General features: G+C 41.5%; 1 protein-coding gene across 14 annotated transcripts in view; it reads right to left on the bottom strand.

Moving 5' to 3' along the window:
- LOC123503863 overlaps window positions 1–20669 on the bottom strand; it is a 105940-nt gene that overhangs the window by 6842 nt on the left and 78429 nt on the right. For 8 of the 14 annotated variants that reach the window (XR_006674631.1, XR_006674633.1, XR_006674627.1 and 5 more), the window contains one exon: window positions 13743–13828. The exons of 3 other annotated variants lie outside the window; for them this stretch is intronic. Coding sequence is in view for 6 of the 11 variants with exons in the window: in XM_045253991.1 (XP_045109926.1) it covers window positions 13743–13821 (79 nt within the window). In the remaining 5 variants the exon portion in view is untranslated. The remainder of the gene's footprint in view (window positions 1–13742; window positions 13829–20669) is intronic. 3 more of the 14 variants (XR_006674628.1, XM_045253995.1, XM_045253996.1) reach the window with 1 other exon arrangement.

Below are 20669 nucleotides of genomic sequence, written 5' to 3'. Positions count from 1 at the left end.
TGGTGACATGTAGGTAACTTTAAACCACTCGACAAATGGCAGTGTTTTAAGGCTGTATGTGGTGGGATTCGAACCTACGCGTGGACGTCTGCCCGATCCCACGCTCACCACCTTATCCATGGAAACTTAAACCTGTATTTTGTGTTAATGATGACGGCCAAGCTTATTTTTTTTTTCTACGATTACTAATAAACGTGTATAATTAGGGATAAATATATAAAAGCGAAACACACACACACACACACACACACACACACACACACACACACACACACACACTCTCTCTCTCTCTCTCTCTCTCTCTCTGTTTATCATCACTTCGTCTCTTGCTTGTGATTACATCAGGCTAATTACAGCAGAAGCATAGATTTCAATTAGCCGCGGATTAATGAACTACGTAACCTCGCAATTAATCCTTCCTCTGGTATGCTACATAATGTAAAGTGTCATGCCAGGCGATCATAGCTGTGGACTGGCATATCAATTAAATAGTTCGACATATTTATAATTTCATCTACTAACTGTTTATTCATTGTCATCGACCGGATGTCCGCAGAGGGGTGAGGCAAATACTCGTATATAATGGTTCTCGCTACTCTTCGTAACTGCATCGTGGATTATAATATTTTCATGATGATAACTTCAGGATGAATCTGAACTTGAGTCGCAAAAAATAGTTTATACAAAAAGTCGCGAAGTTCTGCCTATTTTTCAGTACGATAAAGGAGAGACTATCATATTTTGTTTTCATTTACATGCAAGTACAACTGCTGCCGACAAAGAGAGTTTATCGTACGTGCATTCCATATACTTAACAAGTACACAGGTAATTTCATCCTCCTGACTTTTTTTTCAGGCTGTTTCCGCGAATTTTCTTAGATCAAACAATTTTACGTTCACATCACTAAACAGGCAACATTAACCATATCTTGGAGGTCGACAGTGGGAATGAGAGGGTTTTTAAAGTTGGAAGGCCTTATGCAACGCTCGCCCTGCAAATAAAACGTCTCAAACTTACCTGACGAACCGTATCACTGACAACACCAGACACCAGCAAAGTTCAAGTTTGCAAGATGCGCCTCAGTCACAAGCCTCTGATGGCTCTAATGTATCTGTCCGGCAATTCCGATCAGCTTTCGTGGCTTTATGCTAATTTGAGAAGCTCTGTGAATGATTCGAAGCGGCTGGTGGCAAGTGGTGACGGTAGTGTCTGCTGAAGGTGTTCACGCATGTAAGGCTGCATGGGGACAGACATGCTTGCGTATTGGACAACTTAACGTATAAATTATGCTAACCTGTCCATTATCGTATTTTTATTCCAACAGGAGGAGGAGGAGGAGGAGGAGGAGGAGGAGGAGGAGGAGGAGGAAGAAAAATCTTGTAATGAAAAGCATGAAAAAGCAGTACAATTTATATTATTTGGAAATTGTGACGATTTCAAAATTTTGCCAAGAATCTTATAAAGCCTAAATGAGAAATGTGTGAACACATATTTATTTAGTATATCCTAGAAAATCAAACGTTAGAAGGGATACTTCGTAATGAAAAGCATGAAAACTAGTTACATTTTGCCTTATTTGAAAATAGTGCTAAAAAAAAAAAAAAAAAAAAAACGGGACGAATAATCTCTGTAGCCTTTGAGCATAGTCGTGGTGAGAGAACAAAGCTCTTATGAATGCAAGCCTAACCGCAAAGCAACAAAGGCGGGACGCGTGAATGTTTACCACACGACGCGGTTCCTTTATGCTCACGCTCTTTCCACGTCTTGGAACATATATCTTGGCCGTGCAGCACCGCCTTCTTATGCTACGGTGCTTTGTTCGTGTGTCGATACCCGGCTTTAGGATTTTACTAATTTTTCATGACCAACGATGTTACGAGGCAAACGCAACTCCGAATAAAAGATTTAGAGAAGAAAGCTAATCCAGGTTGTTAGTGCAAAGTTTTTAGAGAACTTTGGGAGAAGATAGATAATAGATGCTGTAGTTGTGTTTATGTCAACCTTATCAATCCTTGTAGCTTCCCGTTTGCTTTTGTGCTCTTATGTAACCCAGGCATACAGTCTTAAGAGTTAGAAAAAACTTAGTAAAAGCCTTTTCAATAAAGAACGTGACACAAACTTATACGCTTGGCGAGGCACTTCAGGCAGGGTGTTATCAGGATGCACGCACGCTGCCCGCTCCGCCCCACTCCTACCTCTCCTTCCTCACCGCAGCCCTTTTCTTCATGCCTGTCTTCCTTGAATATTTTATGTGGCAATTCTTTTGATGGCCATTCGTCACCTTTAACTCTCTCTCTCTCTCTCTCTCTCTCTCTCTCTCTCTCTCTCTCTCTTTTTAGAAAGTAAATATCTCTTTATGCTCTCTCTCTCTCTCTGTGTGTGTGTGTGTGTGTGTGTGTGTGTGTGTGTGTGTGTTTTTTTTTTTTTTTCCTACTTTCATACTGGCATGCGTACAAGCACGTACATAGGCATTCACTCAGGCAAAACAACTTTACTATTTATACATATGGGTACAAAATATGATTTATAGTGGGCCTTTCGGCAACTAATGGGGCCCAGATTGCAGCTGCGTTGCCCCGCGCTACAGCAAGGCTGATGCGTTGCCGCAGCCAACCTGTCTCTCGAGGCTCCCCGCTGCGTTGGGTGATTCTTCTACCAATATCATACAGTAAGTCACTGAAGTCTGGCCCGAGCACACCGCTAGTCTCCACAGCAAGCGGTGAGAAATCATACCTCCGGGCCAGGTCCTCGTAGCGATGGCGCTTGCGATGTTCGGCGGCGCGAGCCGCTGCCCCAGCAGCCAAGGCACAGTCATTAATGTGGGTGCTGCAGAAGGTGTTTACGCAGGTGGCATCCCACATCAACATCTTGCCTCGTCTGAAGGGAAAGACTGTAATGCCGTCTGGGCGGCGTCCGTCCCCACGATGTGTGTGTGTGTGTGTGTGTGTGTGTGTGTGAGAGAGAGAGAGAGAGAGAGAGAGAGAGAGAGAGAGAGAGAGAGAGAGAGAGAGAGAGAGAGAGAACCCGCCCCCCTCTTTCCGCCTGATTTCCATTTCAATCTCGCTTCATTCGGTTCCTCGCCCATTCACGGCCTCTCTTCATGGTCCTCCAGCGGTGCTCTGTGGACTAACTGCTCCTTGGGTGGCTCCAATGGGACACTACCCGCACTCAAAATGAAAGGCTAGAGTGGATGAATTCTTGCTAATATTCTGATTGGCTGAGATAAAAAAAAAAAAGTGACATTTTTGCTTTACGTGGGCGACCACAGAACTTCAGATGTTCCTAAACTTTCTCTCTTTTTTAGTGTTATTTGATCTACTTCTAACTTGTCTAGTTATTGACGATGGGGTCCTTGTGATGGTTTGATAAGAATTCTGCGCCAGTAGTAATTATAAGCTGGAGCAGAGATTAGCACACACGACTATATGAGGCTGCGAGTTCAGGTTTCAAATCAGGGAGTAGAGTAGGTGACGCATAGCTCACCTAACTGCACATCCTTCCTCCGGTTTAATCGATAAAGGGTTAGCTGGAAGTATATCTAGGGAAGGTAAAGTGAAAAAATCCGGATGTCACTGAGTTTAAGAGCAATGGGACGGGGATAAAAGCCTAGGGGACACGGAACTACTGTAGCGTGTGATCCACCTTTACCTATATTGAGAGAGAGAGAGAGAGAGAGAGAGAGAGAGAGAGAGAGAGAGAGAGAGAGAGAGAGAGAGAGAGAGAGAGAGAGAGAGAGAGAGAGAGAGAGAGATTTTCATCCTCTCAACCATCCAGACCAAACTAAACCAAACCAAACAGAATAAGAGAGAGAGAGAGAGAGAGAGAGAGAGAGAGAGAGAGAGAGAGAGAGAGAGAGAGAGAGAGAGAGAGAGAGTAATAAGCCTGGCAGCAAATGAGAGAATACTCATACAATAAGCGAGCTAGGCTAATGACACATGGCCGGCCGCTCGCTCGCTATCAGGCCAAACCGTCTGTCCTATATGGATCCTGGCCACACGTGCTCTGTCTATCTAATATCCTTTCTAGACCTTTCTCAAGGCGTCAAGGAGGCTGGCCGCGGACACATAATATAGATGAAAGAAAGTTCCCTTATTTTGCAGCTCCCTAAAAAGTTGGCTTTAGTTTCTAAAAAAGTTTGGCAATTTAGTTCTAGAATGTCTTGTTGCGGCGTCAAAACCCAAGCATATTTTTTTTTCTAATATTCTTTCTGTAACTTGAGAAAAATCATCGCAGGGAGGCGGAGGAAAATACAATTCACTTCGAGTTGTCACTTTCGTCATTGTTCTTACCAAGCCAAGAAACTGTACGAATGTTTATGATTCATCCCTCAGAACTCTGGCAGCTTTCTCTTCTGATGCTACCTTATATAATAGTGAGTGGGAGAGGGAAAAAGTAAAAGAAAAATTAGAATATGTTGTCTCCCGAAAAGTTCTTGGAAAAAGGCGTCAAGTAAAATGAATAAGTTATGAGTTAGTAAAGCACCAACGTGTAATATGAAATATATGTGCGGGAATTTTGAAAACCAGGGCTATAATATTTGCAGGAGAGACAGAAGGGAAAAAGCAGGAGGAGGAGTATTGATAATGACTCGAGTGGATATATACGTGGAGGAGGTACAGTACGGAGATGGACTGGCCAAGGTTTTAAGTATAACAATTAGGACCAGTGGGAGGGGAAAAGGGAATATTATAGTTGCATATGTACCACCGAAGACTAATACATGGAGGCTTATTGTCCATAAAGAAATGCCAGGGGAAATGCTAAATTGCCTGGACAATATGTTAAGGAAGGACAGAAGAGTGCTACTTGTGGGATATTTAAACTATAAACATGTAAATATACGTGCATGAGGTGGCACATTATATGTTTTGGAAAATTTGTAAGCTAAAAAATAGGAGACGTATTGGAAGATATGCGAACTGGAAAATATGTGCTGGAAAATATGTAGGTGCTCAGGAAAATACAAACGTTGTAAAATGTGTTTGCGGGAAAATAAGTATGATTGAAAATGTATGCGCTGGAAAACACAAGCTCTAGAATATACACGATGACGGATATAAGAGCTGCAAAATATTTAAAGTGAAAAAAAAGAAGAATTTTGAGCTAGAAATTCAGTAACGTCACGAGTAATTATGTTTCCTTTACATAACCTTTTTTTTTTCCTCAGTTACTTCCCACGCACGACTCCCTCTCTCCCTCCTTCCTTCCCTCAAGCTCTTCCCTTTCCGTTTCTCATTTTCTTCAGCGTTTACACTCGTCACTCGCTGCTTGTCCCCAGTATAGAACAAAGTCGTGAAGGGAACAACACAGATAGAAACAAATCTTCTCACTTATCATATTATGACTCCTTTACAATACTCCGGTTCACAAAATGGCGTTATAAAGATGAAGCTTCCGAACAAGCAAGTGAATTAAACACCTGTCTTTATTTTTCCCCTTCTTTCTTCAACTTTGGTCTCCGCTTCCGCTGCGTTTTTGTTCCCTCTCGGAAAGACAGCGGCGTGAAGTGAGAAGAAAAACTTGTGTGTGTATTTTCAGGAGGCGTCACTGCAGGGAAACAAAAGCAAGGGGCTGAATAAAACAACACACCATTGACGCACTTGTCGTTCTGTGAGAGGTTCTTTTCTTCTCAGCCTCTTACCTCTTTATTTGTTTTTATTTATGCCATATGGGCTTTTCACGGAAATTTCCGGGCTACAGGAGTCATCCTATCTGAAAGCCTATCCGTTAGGGAACTGTTACCCCGAGTAAGGAAGCCCAGCCTACACTCGGACCATGGCCAGGATTCGAACCCTCGCGCTTGGAGACCCCTCGGCCCCCAAAGCACGCATGGTTCCACTGTACGAATATTAGAGTGGCCCCTAGTATTAAAGTCCGAGTTTTCTTGTTAGGAAAGAGAACCAGAAATGGCAAAATCTTACCCGCATCTCACTTTGGTATTCATCTATAGGAATGCAGGAAGTTATCTTGTGTATTCATTTATTACAGCCTTTTATTTCGAGTGTTTTGAATCTCATGCGAGTTCTAAAAATCACTTGATAATATTTTTCTTATTTCTTTTAGTAACCATGTTTTCAGTGCGAGCGGCCGTAAATACAGCTGGCAAAAAGGAATGAATCTCGGAGGGTATTCAAGGTTAGATTGGGCAAAATTAGACTTATTTACGTCATTCCAAGAGAGAGAGAGAGAGAGAGAGAGAGAGAGAGAGAGAGAGAGAGAGAGAGAGAGGGTATAGAATATGATGTGGTTTCCTTTCCACACTCCATCACTACTTCATTAACGTCTCTTTGTCATCTAATTATGGGAACGAATTGATATATTACTGATGAAGTTTTGAAGTATCTTACAATAATGAATTATTTATTGTTATCGTAAATCATGAGCTCTCGAAATGGGTAGAGAAACAGATGATTTGTGAGAGAAGTTGACAAATTCATTAAAAAGCGCATCAAAATTTATTCGAAGAGAGAGAGAGAGAGAGAGAGAGAGAGAGAGAGAGAGAGAGATGGGGACTGGTGATGGTGGTAGTGATGGGAAAACAACAGCCTTCGTCATCTAGGAGTGTCATGTATAGACCACAAGAGACATAAGTTTTATTGTAGAGGCGTGTATATGATGAAACACAATTAACTTTCCCTCCCTCTTTCCTCCTTTTTCCTTTCCTTTTCTTCTTTTTCTTCCCTCGTTTTTATTTCCATTTATTCTCTCTGGTGGATGAAACACACTAGTAAACTCCCTCCCACCGCTTAATAGGTTTCATTTTGTCCCTATTTTAGCAGCGGGAATGGCGGTGTAAACGGTTCACACTCATTATCAAATCCTACTAAAGCTTCCTATGGAATATACAACCCCGGATTTAGCTAACCAGTCGGAAAAACATACACTCGTGAGTTCCCAAATATTATACACTATCAAATTTGCGTAGTCTATGAAGCCTAGGATATTGATTTGCTATTGTTGTGCTGCTGCTACTGCTGCTGTTGTTGTTGTTGTTGTTGTTGTTGTTATTGAGAAGTTGCCCGCTTCATGACCCAAATATCAACATCCACCAAAAGCGAAGGAGGCGAGTCAGGCGAGGAATTTAGGGGGCTACAAAAGTTATTAAACTCACCAACTTCGAGACATGCATCATCAAGGCTGCAGCTGTGGCGGTATACTCTCGCGTCCAGATTTCTCCTAAAGCGATCATATTTCGGCATAATGATCAAGGGCTGTCGTAACGGACTTATGACATCGTTAAGTATAATAAACCTGCCTTAGAGATCTGCCGCGTTCAAAGGATATCGTAAGGCTGTCGACGGCTTGTGAGGAGCAAAAAACGACACGAGCTCCACCAATCATAGCTCACGTTATGTATGTCGACGAGAGAGAGAGAGAGAGAGAGAGAGAGAGAGAGAGAGAGAGAGAGAGAGAGAGAGAGAGAGAGAGAGAGAGAGAGAGAGAGAGAGAGAGAGAGAGAGAGAGAGAGAGAGAGAGAGAGAGAGAGAGAGAGAGAGAGAGAGAGAGAGAGAGAGAGAGAGAGAGAGAGCGAGAGAGAGAGAGAGAGAGACTGGAACTCATGGAAAGGATCTATCCTTATTGAACATCACTTAATGTCCTCAAAAAAAAAAAAAAAAAAAAAAAACAGGTGAGGCAAAAGAAAAAAAATTGGTAAAAAAAAAAAGAAAAAAAGATACGCTCGTGGCTTTGAAGGGAGACTTACGGAGGGGAGAGGGAGAGGGCGGGAAAGGGCAGAGGAGAGCAGTTGGCTGCCACCCAAGGCTGGTTCATTATCAAAGGAACATGTTGGGTTGCCTATTCAAATTTTCATTATTAAAGCAAAATATTAAGATTCTTTCCACTCCCGTTTTCACTAATATACCACAATTTTGTCCTTGGCAGGTGTACACGAGGCAGTCCTTGTATAAAATATTCCTACAGTTTCTTACAATGACTTGTATTCTCAAACACTTCTGCGCTTCACCTCCATTTTAAAAAGGCTTTATTTAAGTTTACACGATTCTTTTAAGGTGTTTTTATGTTTCTAAAGACAGATTGACAAAATTTCTATACTATTAACTGTAAAAACACTCTTGAAAATCCCACTAGTCATCTCTGTGGCCTTGGAAAATAGTCGTGGTGAGAGAGCAAATTGTTTCTGTATACGCACCAATGTTGGATGTGTTAGCCCCTTCAATACTGGGACACTTTTTTTACCTTGATATTTGTGTACGATTAGACCATTTCATTGGCATTAGGAAGAATCTATGGAGGTCAGAAGATTAATGGCCAGAGTCTTCACTATTTTAATCCCTCACATGAGTTTCTGAAGCTGTATAAAATCACCAAATAGTAACCAGAATGAATATGGAAACCCGTCATGGTACTGAAGGTGCTAATAGATGATGCAATAGATACTAGAAAGCCTACATGGTGATACAAAACGATAGATATGAGAAAGAAGATATGTGCTCTCAGATATCCCTTGTTATCTATAGCTCTATACAAAGCGATAGAGATGGAGAAATAAAGAAGAGATATACTTTCAGATATCCTTTGTTATCTAAGAGCTCTGTTATTTGATGTATTTAAACTATGATGATATATACAGCCCCTGAAATGAATAAATAATTGGCAGAGATAAAAGAGAAGTAAATCAGCCAAAAACGGATGAAAATGGATGAAAAAGATTGAATGAAAATGCGCTGAGAAGAAAGTCACGGTGAAAAAAAAAATGGAAGCGAGCGACTGTCAACGAGTGAAAGCAAATAATAGTAAGAGAAAGAAAAAATTAAAGGACATTTGCCGTCATTTTTCCGGTTCAGGTATTTAAGAGAAGAGTCAGGAGATTTTTTGTGACAAACCGTTCAGAGTGGAGGGAAAGATTCTCTCTCTCTCTCTCTCTCTCTCTCTCTCTCTCTCTCTCGTGACGTGATGGGAGGAGGAAAGGAATAAGTGTGAGCGTGAAAGGATGAAGGGAACTTTTCTCCTTCGCCAGTAAAGCTTCTCAAAAGTTGACAATCCTCTGTGACTTAGCGGAAATAGCTGAGTTTTCGATGCTTTCTGGGCTTCTGTCCCCGCCACTTGAGGCTGACGACGTTGCTGGGGTGACAGCTGCAAGTGATACGGAGAGGGTTCAAAAGAAAGATGTTCCAGACAGCCAAGTACTGTTCGAGAGTCACATTGATTCACAAATGCTGCCAGAAGTTTACTTGGTAGTCTGGAGAAATCTTATAAACATTTTTGGTGCGTTGCCAGGACACTAATCTCTTTACTGCCAGTTTGGTAAAAGTACATTAACTCCTTCATTTTCTTTGCAGAGAAATTATGGAATCTTTACCTGCTTCTCTTGTTTTCCTCCTTCCTACGACAACAACTGTTTGAAAATACGAATATCAAAACATTTACGAAACTGAATTAACCAGTCAGTTCCTTTTTCCTAATAATTTTTCCACATATTTCTGAAAGTAAGTTGAGAAAAAAATCCGTTATATTATTTTATTTGTTTGTACACTTGGGTAGTCTCTTTGATACACAAAGAAAGAATGAAGTCCTTTCAAAACGTACATAAATGTAGCTGAAGAGCACGCATAATATTTTCAAATGAATTCAGCTCTATCTCGTACACTTTTTTTTTTTTTTTTACTATTGTTTGTTTCATAAAATAGTTTTATAAGAAATTTCATTAAACAATTCCCAAGTTTTATCACTGCTGCACAGCTACGTTATGTACGCAAGGTCTTGGTGGCAAAGAGCGTAGGAGAGTCGGGCTGGAGAGCAGAGAGACCTTCCCTTCCTTCCCTCCCCTGCACTCTCTCAAATCGGACCCATGGGAGGCCTGGCGATTTGTCACCACAGTCCGCTTAACACCACAAAGACATCTGGGTCATCACTATGAGTCTCGCTCCCTTCCGTATCATCACCACCATTATCATCATCAACAGCAGCGGCTTCCAGGATTGTGGCCCGTACTTAGAAACGTTCCCCTCTCTCACCAACGCTATTTTCCAAGGCCATAGAGGTGATTTACTGGATTTTCGTGTGTTTTTTACATGATTACATAACAATAGCCTTAAAAACCGTTGCTACTTCAGCTACAGCTTATTGAAAATACTCGAGGTGCTGGCAGAAGTGGCTCAGAATGCCATTGTTGCAGGGTAAAGGTTTCCAGGTACGTCCTTCATTCGTCCCTGTAGCCCGACCGTCTATTTCACGCTTCTTTTGTAAAGTGTCTTGTCTCATCCACATGTTTAAAAGATTCGTTTTTCCTTCCATAATGTACGCTCCTGCTCTCCAATAATGTGCAGCTGGTGTATCTATCTATCTGTCTGTCTATTTGTCTGTATGTCTGGTTATGTATTCTCCTGTTTATGTACGATTCATCTCTATTTTGTTTTTATGCAAGATGGAAAACCAGCCAAGGGAAACAAAGGATAAAAAAAAAGGTCCTCTTGAAATGCCAGTTCCTTTAAAGAGTGATATAGATTTAGTCAAAAGTCAGGGACAAATATTTCGTATATGTATGTATGTATGTATGTATGTATGTATGTACCTTTGGAGAATTCATTGATCCTCCGGGAAGAAATCAAACATCAAACTCTCATATAATAAAACCAAGGGGAAAAATCATATTTAATTTTTTTTTTTTTTTGTGGAGTTGATGGTTTAATGTTTAATAAATCTGGAAATTTCTCCCTTTTTTTCGTTACCTAATATTGAGTTTCGAAAAGGCACCAACTTAAGTAGCATATATATCAACTCTCTCTCTCTCTCTCTCTACGCACACACACACACACACACACACACACACACACACACACACACACACACACACACACACATCTACAGTATGCACACCCGCACGCACATTATACTCGTATTGTGCTGGAGACGAAGATTGGAAGCGAACGTCTCATCTGTCTTCTCGATGTCAATTACATGGAAGCGCCATTTTATATCCGTCAGGCATTTTTCTCCACCATAAAACATATCATACTCGAATCAAAGGGATGAACGTCAAGTGGACTGCAAATCATGCGAAGCAGCTCGATCATCTCACGGGAATAATGTCCAGAAGTGGCGCGAAGGAAGAGTTTTGAAATAGTTTTGAGTCATATGTGTGTGTGTGTGTGTGTGTATTGTGCGTGCGCGTGTATGTGTGTGTGTGTGCTTGCTTGTGCGCGTGCGTGGGTGCGTGCATGGATGCGTGAGAGCAAAAATATATTAAAAGGAAAGAAAAGCTAATTGGCAATAGGAAGCACGAAAAAAGACGATTGAAAATAGGACACGAGAGGAATCTGAAAATGGGGAAGAGAAAACGACTGAAGAAAAGACTGAGTGATTGGATAAAAGGAAAGAAGGAACAAAAAAACTCGTGAGATTGAGGGGAAGGCAAAGAGTTAGAGGAAAGTCCCGAGGAGAAACGTGACAAGGGCTCTGCATGTGGCGAGTATACCATAGTCTGTTCTTTCACGACAGTAAGTTGGTCGTCGTATGTAGTAGTAATGATCTTGAAAGCTACCCTACTCTTTTTGAATAAATGTGTAAACGTATTTAATAATTTACACTTTTACAGAGCAAGAGAGAGAGAGAGAGAGAGAGAGAGAGAGAGAGAGAGAGAGAGAGAGAGAGAGAGAGAGGATTGCATTAGGAGGCGCGGGTTTGATGCAGAAGATGGTGAGTGGGTCAGCATGAAGACTAAACGTTACTGGGCGCTTGAATAAAAGAGTCTTAAGAGGTGAAGAGGAAAACTACTCTGCCGCACTTCCTACCCAGAGAGAGAGAGAGAGAGAGAGAGAGAGAGAGAGAGAGAGAGAGAGAGAGCCAAAAGTCATTGTTCCGTGTTTAGCATAAGAGCAGACATTTTAATTATTTTCATGTTCAGTGACAACATTAATTTGTCCACTAAAGGATTACAGTAATTTCCTCTACAGATAAATGTCTAATATCTAATTAAATGAGAGAGAGAGAGAGAGAGAGAGAGAGAGAGAGAGAGAGAGAGAGAGAGCAACATATAGGATGAAAGAATTACATAAAACATCAAAAGTAAGTTGGTGAATAGAAAATGGTGTGTGCTTCCGAGGGATCTTGTTACGTCCGAATGCTACAGATAGAAAATGAAATACGTAATAATTTTGAGGGTGTACTGACAATGAAAGGTGTTCAGTGCAGCGTTACTATAGGTGCTGGAAAATTAATAGAAGGTGATTTAATAGAGGTTATGAATTGCGTAAGCAGGAATTCAAGGACAATAATGGGATGGTAATGGTATACACATCTCTCATATCATTAACACCTTCAGCACCATTACGCGTTTCCATATTCATTCTGTTTTAACTATTTGGTGATTCTATACAGCTTTGGAAACTTATGAGAGGGATTAAATTAGTGAAGGCTGTGGTCATTAATCTTCTGACCTCCATAGACCCTTCCTAATGTTAATAAAATGGTCTATTCGTATATAAATCTCAAGGTAAAAATGTGTCCCCGAACTGAAGGGGTTAATCTGGAACTCATGTGGGGATTGAAATAGTGAAGACTGTGACCATTAATCTTCTGATCTCCATAGAGCCTTCCTAATGTCAATAAAATGGTCTAATCGTATATAAATCTCGAGGCAAAAATGTGTCCCACTACTGTATGGTTAAAACGTTTCATCGCCTCAATTCGACAAACAGTGAAAGGCTTTAGTGAAAGTCAAGGATTTTCTAAAGGTGTTTGTTTGATGCTAATGATAGCTTAACGAGAAGACAACCCAATTAAAGACAAGAATAAGTTCGGAAATCCGGCAAACAATTACTAAGGTCTTTTTAAATAGTCCTTGAAACTTTGTCATTTGTCGAGTTGTTTTAAGTTACCTACATATCACCATGACATCCAGGTTCTAAGTGAAGGGGTGATTGCCTTACACCAAAGATGCGCTTGGGTGGTGATATGGTTCCTAATCTGGGTACTACTATAAATGAAATTGCCTGCGCCGCTAATGGGTGGAAGCTGGACAGAGCTTCCCATATTCTTCAAGTAGACCTACAGATGCTATAGGCTATGATATGAAATAAAATCCCTAGATAGGACAGAGTACAGCCTTTGCGCTTATCTCCGTCTAACTGACCTTTAAGCTTGTGGTGGGTGAGATCCTCACTCCTGGCAACAGAGCCACCGTGACATAACGTGCTCCAGTTTATCTTCTCATGGTTTCCTAGGTAAATAATTATCGACTAAGCCAAGGGTAGGAAAAACAGCTGCGTGAAATGTGCTCCCATTGTCCCAGACAGGACTCGCAGGTTAATAGTTAAACACGGTAGCAATTTTTATTTTTTTGTTGTCCTGGGAAGACGTGTAAAGGGACATTAACTTCTTTAACACTGAGACACATTTTTACCTTGAGATTTGTGTACGATTAGACCATTTTATTGACATTAGGAAGGGTCTATGGAGTTCAGAAGATTAATGGCCACAGTCTTTACTATTTTAATCCCCCAAATAAGTTTCTGAAGCTGTACAAATTCACCAGATAAAAGCAGAATGAATATGAAAAGGAGTCATAGTACTGAAGGGATTAAAGTAAGCAGACTATATGGTAAGTTTATATGATATGTAGAGTGGGTGGTAGGGAAACACGAAGATGCAGAAGCTTGAGTTTCCCTAACACCCACACTATATATTTGTCAAGATATACACATTACTTACATAGCTTAAAGAACAGCAAGATTCAGCACCAAAACCCTGCACTGTTTACTACCAACACCACTGCCCTGCTTACCTGTTACGCTCGTCTTGACTTTGGAAGCTGCCGGTGATTTTTGCTTACCTGACGTCCGACACTCAGAAGGGAAGACCATTTGTCATCTAAAAAAAAAAAAAAAAAAGATTAAGGAAAAAGTGTGGGTGATAAAAAAAAAAAAATCACGTAAAAAAATAAGAGAAAAAGAGCTTCTCGTGAGTGTTTAGGAGTGTCCTCACCACGCCTGGGCAAACCTCCAGCTTGTCCTAACGAGCGACTTCAAACAGCCATTACAGGACCCGCCATTTTATCTTTTTCACACAATTAGGGATGACAAAGGAAAGACAGATAGATAAGTAAGCTATACTGGCACGCTATGTGGCTCCTGTACACCTCTATCTGCTCCAGTTCGTGCCGCTCTGCTAAGAACAATAATTCGCTGATACTCTAGTTTTAAAATGTTCCTTCCTCAGTTCCTGTTGTTTTCCTTCCTTACCTGCGATTGCTTCTTCAACTCTCAAACTTTTATTATTGCTTCTTCATATCTCTCTCTCTCTCTCTCTCTCTCTCTCTCTCTCTCTCTCTCTCTCTCTGGAAAAGAAAGTGTCGGCCCGTTGACACATCATTTAAATATTCTCAAGTCCAGTTTAATCTGTAACCAATTATTCTCTTCCCCACTTCCCTCTCAGCCCCACACACACACACTCTCTCTCTCTCTCTCTCTCTCTCTCTCTGTTTCTCGTCCCAATGAATCTCGTCTCTACATCACATGTCTCCGATTCGCCCATTCCTAACACATCTGGCTTCCACGTACATTCATTATCATACCAATGTGACCTTCCTGAGCTCCGGGATCTGTGACCTGATCTGCTGCATTTCACTATTGGTGGCTGATAGATAAAGTGACGGGAGAGGTAGATGAAGTGGTAGATAGACAATTGTAAATGGCCGTAGATGGCACAAAAATGAATGAATGTTATTTGTATGATATATCAAATCAAAATATACATTCTCTCGTATCTTGTTTGTACCCTGCAGCCGCCGCCACCACCACCGGCCCCGGACCTTGCTTGTCTCCTTAATTACGAGGGAAAGCACGCAAACTGGATCCCGAAAAGGCGGAAATTTATACGCAATCTAGAAGAGAAAAGCCTTACGGAATTTCTATTACTCAGGATACAATAGGAATAAAGATTTGACAAAAGGAAGAATCTCAAGTGCACAGGGAATGAATATTACTCCCCATTTTCTTTGTCTCGCGCCATCTACCATTGCACGTCGAGAAAGGAAACGAATCTACCGTGCAAATCAAGCATAGGTTAACCCAATGTACATTTTCTTCACTGTCGGAGTCACTTGCTGTCACTCCTCAGCTTATACGAGTATATAGCTGAGACCTGCATTATGCCTCTCTAAAGGACTATCTTGAATAAAAGCCAAATAATACGAAACTCTCTAGACTTCCGAACAAGACTGAACGCTATGAGAGAAATGTTAAGAGCATTATCAAGTAAATTTTTTTTCTCATTTTTACTGTCATACTCACCTCTCAAAAGGCCAAACATAAGAGGACAAAGATTCATTTTCTAGATTTTCAGCAAGAATATGGGAGAAATACTGAGAGGATCATCATGTAAAGATGGTTTTTGGTAATCTTTTCTATCGTACTCGTCTCTTAAAAAGCCAAACTTAAGAAGATAAAGAGGTAAGACTCGTTTTCTAGACTTTTAGCAAGAGTGTTAGAGAAATACTGAGAAGATTATTATGTGAAGTTGTTTTTCCAAAGGAAGAAGGTACGTCGTAAGAGCAAGAAAATATTCGTGTCTCTCAGTAGTTACGTCATGGTGAACTACCGTATCCAGGAAGAGAGGAAAAACATGCAATCTTTGACCCCTTCACTACCTCCATCGGATGCCATCCGCCCTCCCACCCCCACTAGCCCAAACCCAAACCCACCGCCGAACCCCGGCTGAGAGAGACTCACAGATGAAAGTTGATATCCAGCCCCCCTCCTCCTTGCCTTTTCTTTTGCCACACAACCTGTATACATGACTCAGCAGTAGGTTGACGTGATAGTAGGGCGCCCCACCCACCACTTCTCTAACTTGACGTGGAATTTAGCGGTATTAAGTGTAGAAAACTGTCCCTGTATTTATTCAATGATTCTATACAGCTTCAAAAACTTATGTGGGGATAAGAATGGTAAAGACTGCGGCCATTAATCTTTTGACTACCATAGATCCTTCCTAATGCAAATAGAATCGTCTAATCATACCCAAAACTCAATGTAAAAATGCGTCCATCCTCGGCCTACATTCTTAAACATTACAGCGTCTTTCAACACTGTCTAGTGGAAGTCACTGAAGTTTGCAAAGACACCTTCATGATCCCAGTGAAGGTTTCGTCATGATCACCCACGAGAATGTGACCAGTCATCTCTGTGGCCTGCGAAAATAGTTCCAATGAGAGAACAAAACATTTCAAAATATTAGTACTTTTCAGTTGTTGTCTGAGGGCGTGTTTGTGTATCATTTACCTGGCATGACAGAGGGGAGGCTCCAGAGTGAAAGGTCGTTACTAAAAATGCTAGTAGGTACGACCCGCATGCAAGATTCCTGACACGTTCTCCCCATTTCCCTCCTGCTCCCTCTCTCTCTCTCTCTCTCTCTCTCTCTCTCTCTCTCTCTCTCTCTCTCTCTCTAAAAGACCACACAATAACGACTACCCGTGGTTGCGGATCATATCTTCCCTATTGTTGCTAGAAGGGGATGGAATGACACCGAGTCCAGCAGCAGTGTACATAATGCGGTGATGAGCAGTGCAGCAGTGTCAGGTGCGGGGTTTTGTAAGGCATCTATATGTGCGAGTACGTAAGTGTTCATGTAATCGAAGGGGTGCTTCCCTTTCCAGCAGGCTTCGTGTTTTATGGCACTTTGGGGCCCATTTCAAGTAAACTTTTAGGGTTCCACCAACTCCTCTCTCTTTACGCCTCGCTACCCTTCTTTGTATTCTGCCAGTCTATCCATCCACGATTTTCTTCTCGCGAGCGTCAGCACAGCCAATGCGCGCCGCCGCCATATCACGTGTAGAAATCCAGCGCCCTTATTTTGGCCCTCATAAGGACTATTTTCAAAGTCCACAAAGATGATATTTGAGTTTTCACGGTGTTTTCTTCCCTGAAATTATATAGAATCCAGATTATGAAGAAACCTTTAGAAACTCTTATAACTTCTGAGAAAGTTTGTTAAAAGTGGTCGAGCTACGAGGTAGAAGCGTTTGAGAACAGTCTCACACTCAAAGCGAGGCAGATGGTGTGCTCTCCTCTCAGCCTTTTTCTCTGTTGCTACTTATCATAATTACTTCGTCAAAGACTTCCCTTTTATCGTCCTACCCACATGTTCAAGGTTATGCAAATGCGAATGCTTTTGGATGAAGATGATCCGTTAGGTTTCAAAGTCATATTTGCCGTGGTAAACGTAATAGGGATTGCCTTTGGCTGTCTGTTGATCAAAGCGGGGACACGGAATACAGATAGGCTCTTATTACCAGTGTGAAAATGCAGAGAATCAGAGTTGAGTGAGGATAGTGTTGTTGGAGGCTTTCTGCTCCAGGGACAGTTAGCTTTGTTTCTGCTGGCAATCACTGATGATAAGCTAATCACGTTTGGTATCGTGAGGTAATGATGCATGCACTATTATCCAAAGTCCTTGTTATTCTCTATTGTGGTAACCCTGTAATGGTTTGCACCGCTCCCATCAAAATATGTAATGGTTTGTGCGGGGGTCACAGGTCCACAGTGTTGAGGGAAGGTCAAACAAGGCGTAGGTAGTCAGGATGTATTAGTATACAGACTGAAGCAGGGTGGACCCAGTGCGTGTGACTTCACAACCACGACCGAAAAGGGGTCGCCAACGTGTGGCGCGAAAACAGAGGGACGCGGGAAATACAGGGGTGATATATGTAAGGGATCTATAAAATGTATATAGATGTACAAATGGATATACATAAATATAGGGTGAAATGATAATAACAGTAACAATGATAACAATAATAATAATAATAATAATAATAATAATAATAATAATAATAATAATAATGATGATAATAATGATAATAATAATAATAATAATAATAATAATAATAATAATAATAATAATAATAGTAATAATAATAATTATGATAATAATAATAATAATAACAATAATAATAATTATAATAACGTTAATAATAATAACAATAATGATAATGGTAATGTAATGTAAATGTGTGTGGTACAGGCACCAGCACAACCCATCTCTCTCTCTCTCTCTCTCTCTCTGACCTAATACCAGCTTTCATTTGTACAACTTCATTTTCTTCAGATATTTTCTTCTTGCCCTTCTCATCCCTTTCGCTTGGCCTAGAAACCACTACTGGTCTAAGAAATTTCCACCTTTCAGAGAGATGAAAAGTAGAAGGGAAAATGTACCAAATGTGTCTTCGCCCTAAGAGCTTCGTCGGTTCAGGTCTTGATGAGGACAAAAGTGAGAGTACCTGGCGTCTCTAGGGTAATTCCTTCCCTGCCGTTATCCTTCCTCATCTTTCCTTACTTTAAAACAAGATTATGAGGTCTTTCCTTTCTATCCCCCACCACTTTTGCACACCAATTCTTCTCTCTATCTTTACCTTTTTCCCTTCTTTTCTCGTTTCTTTCTTTCTATCTCCAACTACGTCCTTTCCCTATCCCTCTCTTTAATTATTTTTTCGGTCATGGAACAAATCACTTCGGAACTCCACATACAAAGGGGAAATTAAGAGGCCATAAGTAGTCTTCATTGAGGAGTTTTTTTCTGTGGAGAAGTATGGACGGGGCTCTCCAAAGGGAAACGACATAAATAGACATGGCAGACTAACGGAGGGAATAAAAAAAAAGTGACTGGATATGACGAGAGAGAGAGAGAGAGAGAGAGAGAGAGAGAGAGAGAGAGAGAGAGAGAGAGAGAGAGAGAGAGAGAGAGAGAGAGAGAGAGAGAGAGAGAGAGAGAGAGAGAGAGAGAAGAGAGAGAGAGAGAGAGAGAGAGAGAGAGAGAGAGAGAGAGAGAGAGAGAGAGAGAGAGAGAGAGAGAGAGAGAGAGAGAGAGAGAGAGAGAGAGAGAGAGAGAGAGAGAGAGAGAGAGAGAGAGAGAGAGAGAGAGAGAGAGAGAGAGAGAGAGAGAGAGAGAGAGAGAGAGAGAGAGAGAGAGAGAGAGAGAGAGAGAGAGAGAGAGAGAGAGAGAGAGAGAGAGAGAGAGAGAGAGAGAGAGAGAGAGAGAGAGAGAGAGAGAGAGAGAGAGAGAGAGAGAGAGAGAGAGAGAGAGAGAGAGAGAGAGAGAGAGAGAGAGAGAGAGAGAGAGAGAGAGAGAGAGAGAGAGAGAGAGAGAGAGAGAGAGAGAGAGAGAGAGAGAGAGAGAGAGAGAGAGAGAGAGAGAGAGAGAGAGAGAGAGAGAGAGAGAGAGAGAGAGAGAGAGAGAGAGAGAGAGAGAGAGAGAGAGAGAGAGAGAGAGAGAGAGAGAGAGAGAGAGAGAGAGAGAGAGAGAGAGAGAGAGAGAGAGAGAGAGAGAGAGAGAGAGAGAGAGAGAGAGAGAGAGAGAGAGAGAGAGAGAGAGAGAGAGAGAGAGAGAGAGAGAGAGAGAGAGAGAGAGAGAGAGAGAGAGAGAGAGAGAGAGACGCAACGCATTCTTAAGCTCTTCGTTCTCTCAAAAGACTATTCTCAAAGGAAGCAGAATTGATTAGTTGGAGTCTCAAGTCCTTATCCTGCACCAGTTGGAATGAAAACCTCACAGTGTGTCCCAATGATCTGAAAAAGACTAACCGTCAATATTAACAGCGTGTGGGGAGGTATCAAATTTTCAAAGAAGGATGAAATCTGAATAAACACTAAGAGCCAAGGATAACTCTACGGGGAGAAGAAATCCCTCATGGCGCTACCCACTGACGAGGTCTTTTTCAACCTTTGGCGGGAAATTAACGTTCTTACAGGAAAAGCGAACGATGCGGCGTCTGCGCGTGACCCTCATACCACTCTGCTTCTCTTACCACGAGTGTGATTTCCCTGCCGCATTAGAAAAAAAAAAAAAAGTAAGACAGAAAATATGTCTGCGCGTAACCGTCCTACGAAAGAGGTGTGCTTCTCCAGACTATGGCAGAAAAAGCAAAGTAAAATAGCTGGTTTATCGAGCTAGGCTTCTACAAAGACTACCACTTCTGCAATTTCTGACGGGAACTTTTCATTCAGATAAAACAAAAGAAGGAAACAAGGAACAAAGGCTTGACATGAAGTCCTTAGCACACAGACGCTAGATACTACTCAGCCCCGAAGTCTGTGTCACGATGGAACAAACGCTAGACACGAAGACTTTAGCACACTACTCGTCCCCTAAATCTGTGTCACGATGGAATAAATGCTTGACATGAATACCTTACTCAGCATCGAAGCCTGTGTCACGATGGAACCTACAATCAAAGAGGTCTATTTTTCCAGCCAATGACGGTGACATTCATTCCAGGCTTCCTATTGACCCTGTGCTAATCACCCACTGCTTTCTTTATTACATTCCAGCGAGCTTAAAGCCAAGACTGCTCGAAACGATAAGCGATGGTTCCTGGTTCTAATAATGGGTGATGGATGGCAGCAAAAATCCAGAGAGCAAAAAATCAATCACCTTTCTTCCGAGCCTCTGTGATCTGCAGGGCGGCGCATTCTTGTCGCACATCAGCCGAGTACGTGATGCTTGACCAGACTCGATATGAAGAGCTGCCACCTGTCCCCCGAATTCCTACTCGAACTAGGTATATGCCCGTGACCAAGAAACTATGTACTGAGGAACGTCATTAAAGAGAGAGAAAGGAATGTTTTTTTCTTGATGTATTGGTGAAGTGTTATAAAGAAAAAATTATGGTGATCTATTGAAGTAAAAGGAATGATATGAAGAAAATGTATGACAAAGA

The sequence above is a fragment of the Portunus trituberculatus genome, chromosome 14, assembly GCF_017591435.1.
Source record: "Portunus trituberculatus isolate SZX2019 chromosome 14, ASM1759143v1, whole genome shotgun sequence".
NCBI lineage: Eukaryota > Metazoa > Arthropoda > Malacostraca > Decapoda > Portunidae > Portunus > Portunus trituberculatus.
The sequence above is the reverse complement of the archived record's forward strand: the minus strand, read 5'-3'. Positions and strand labels throughout refer to the sequence as shown.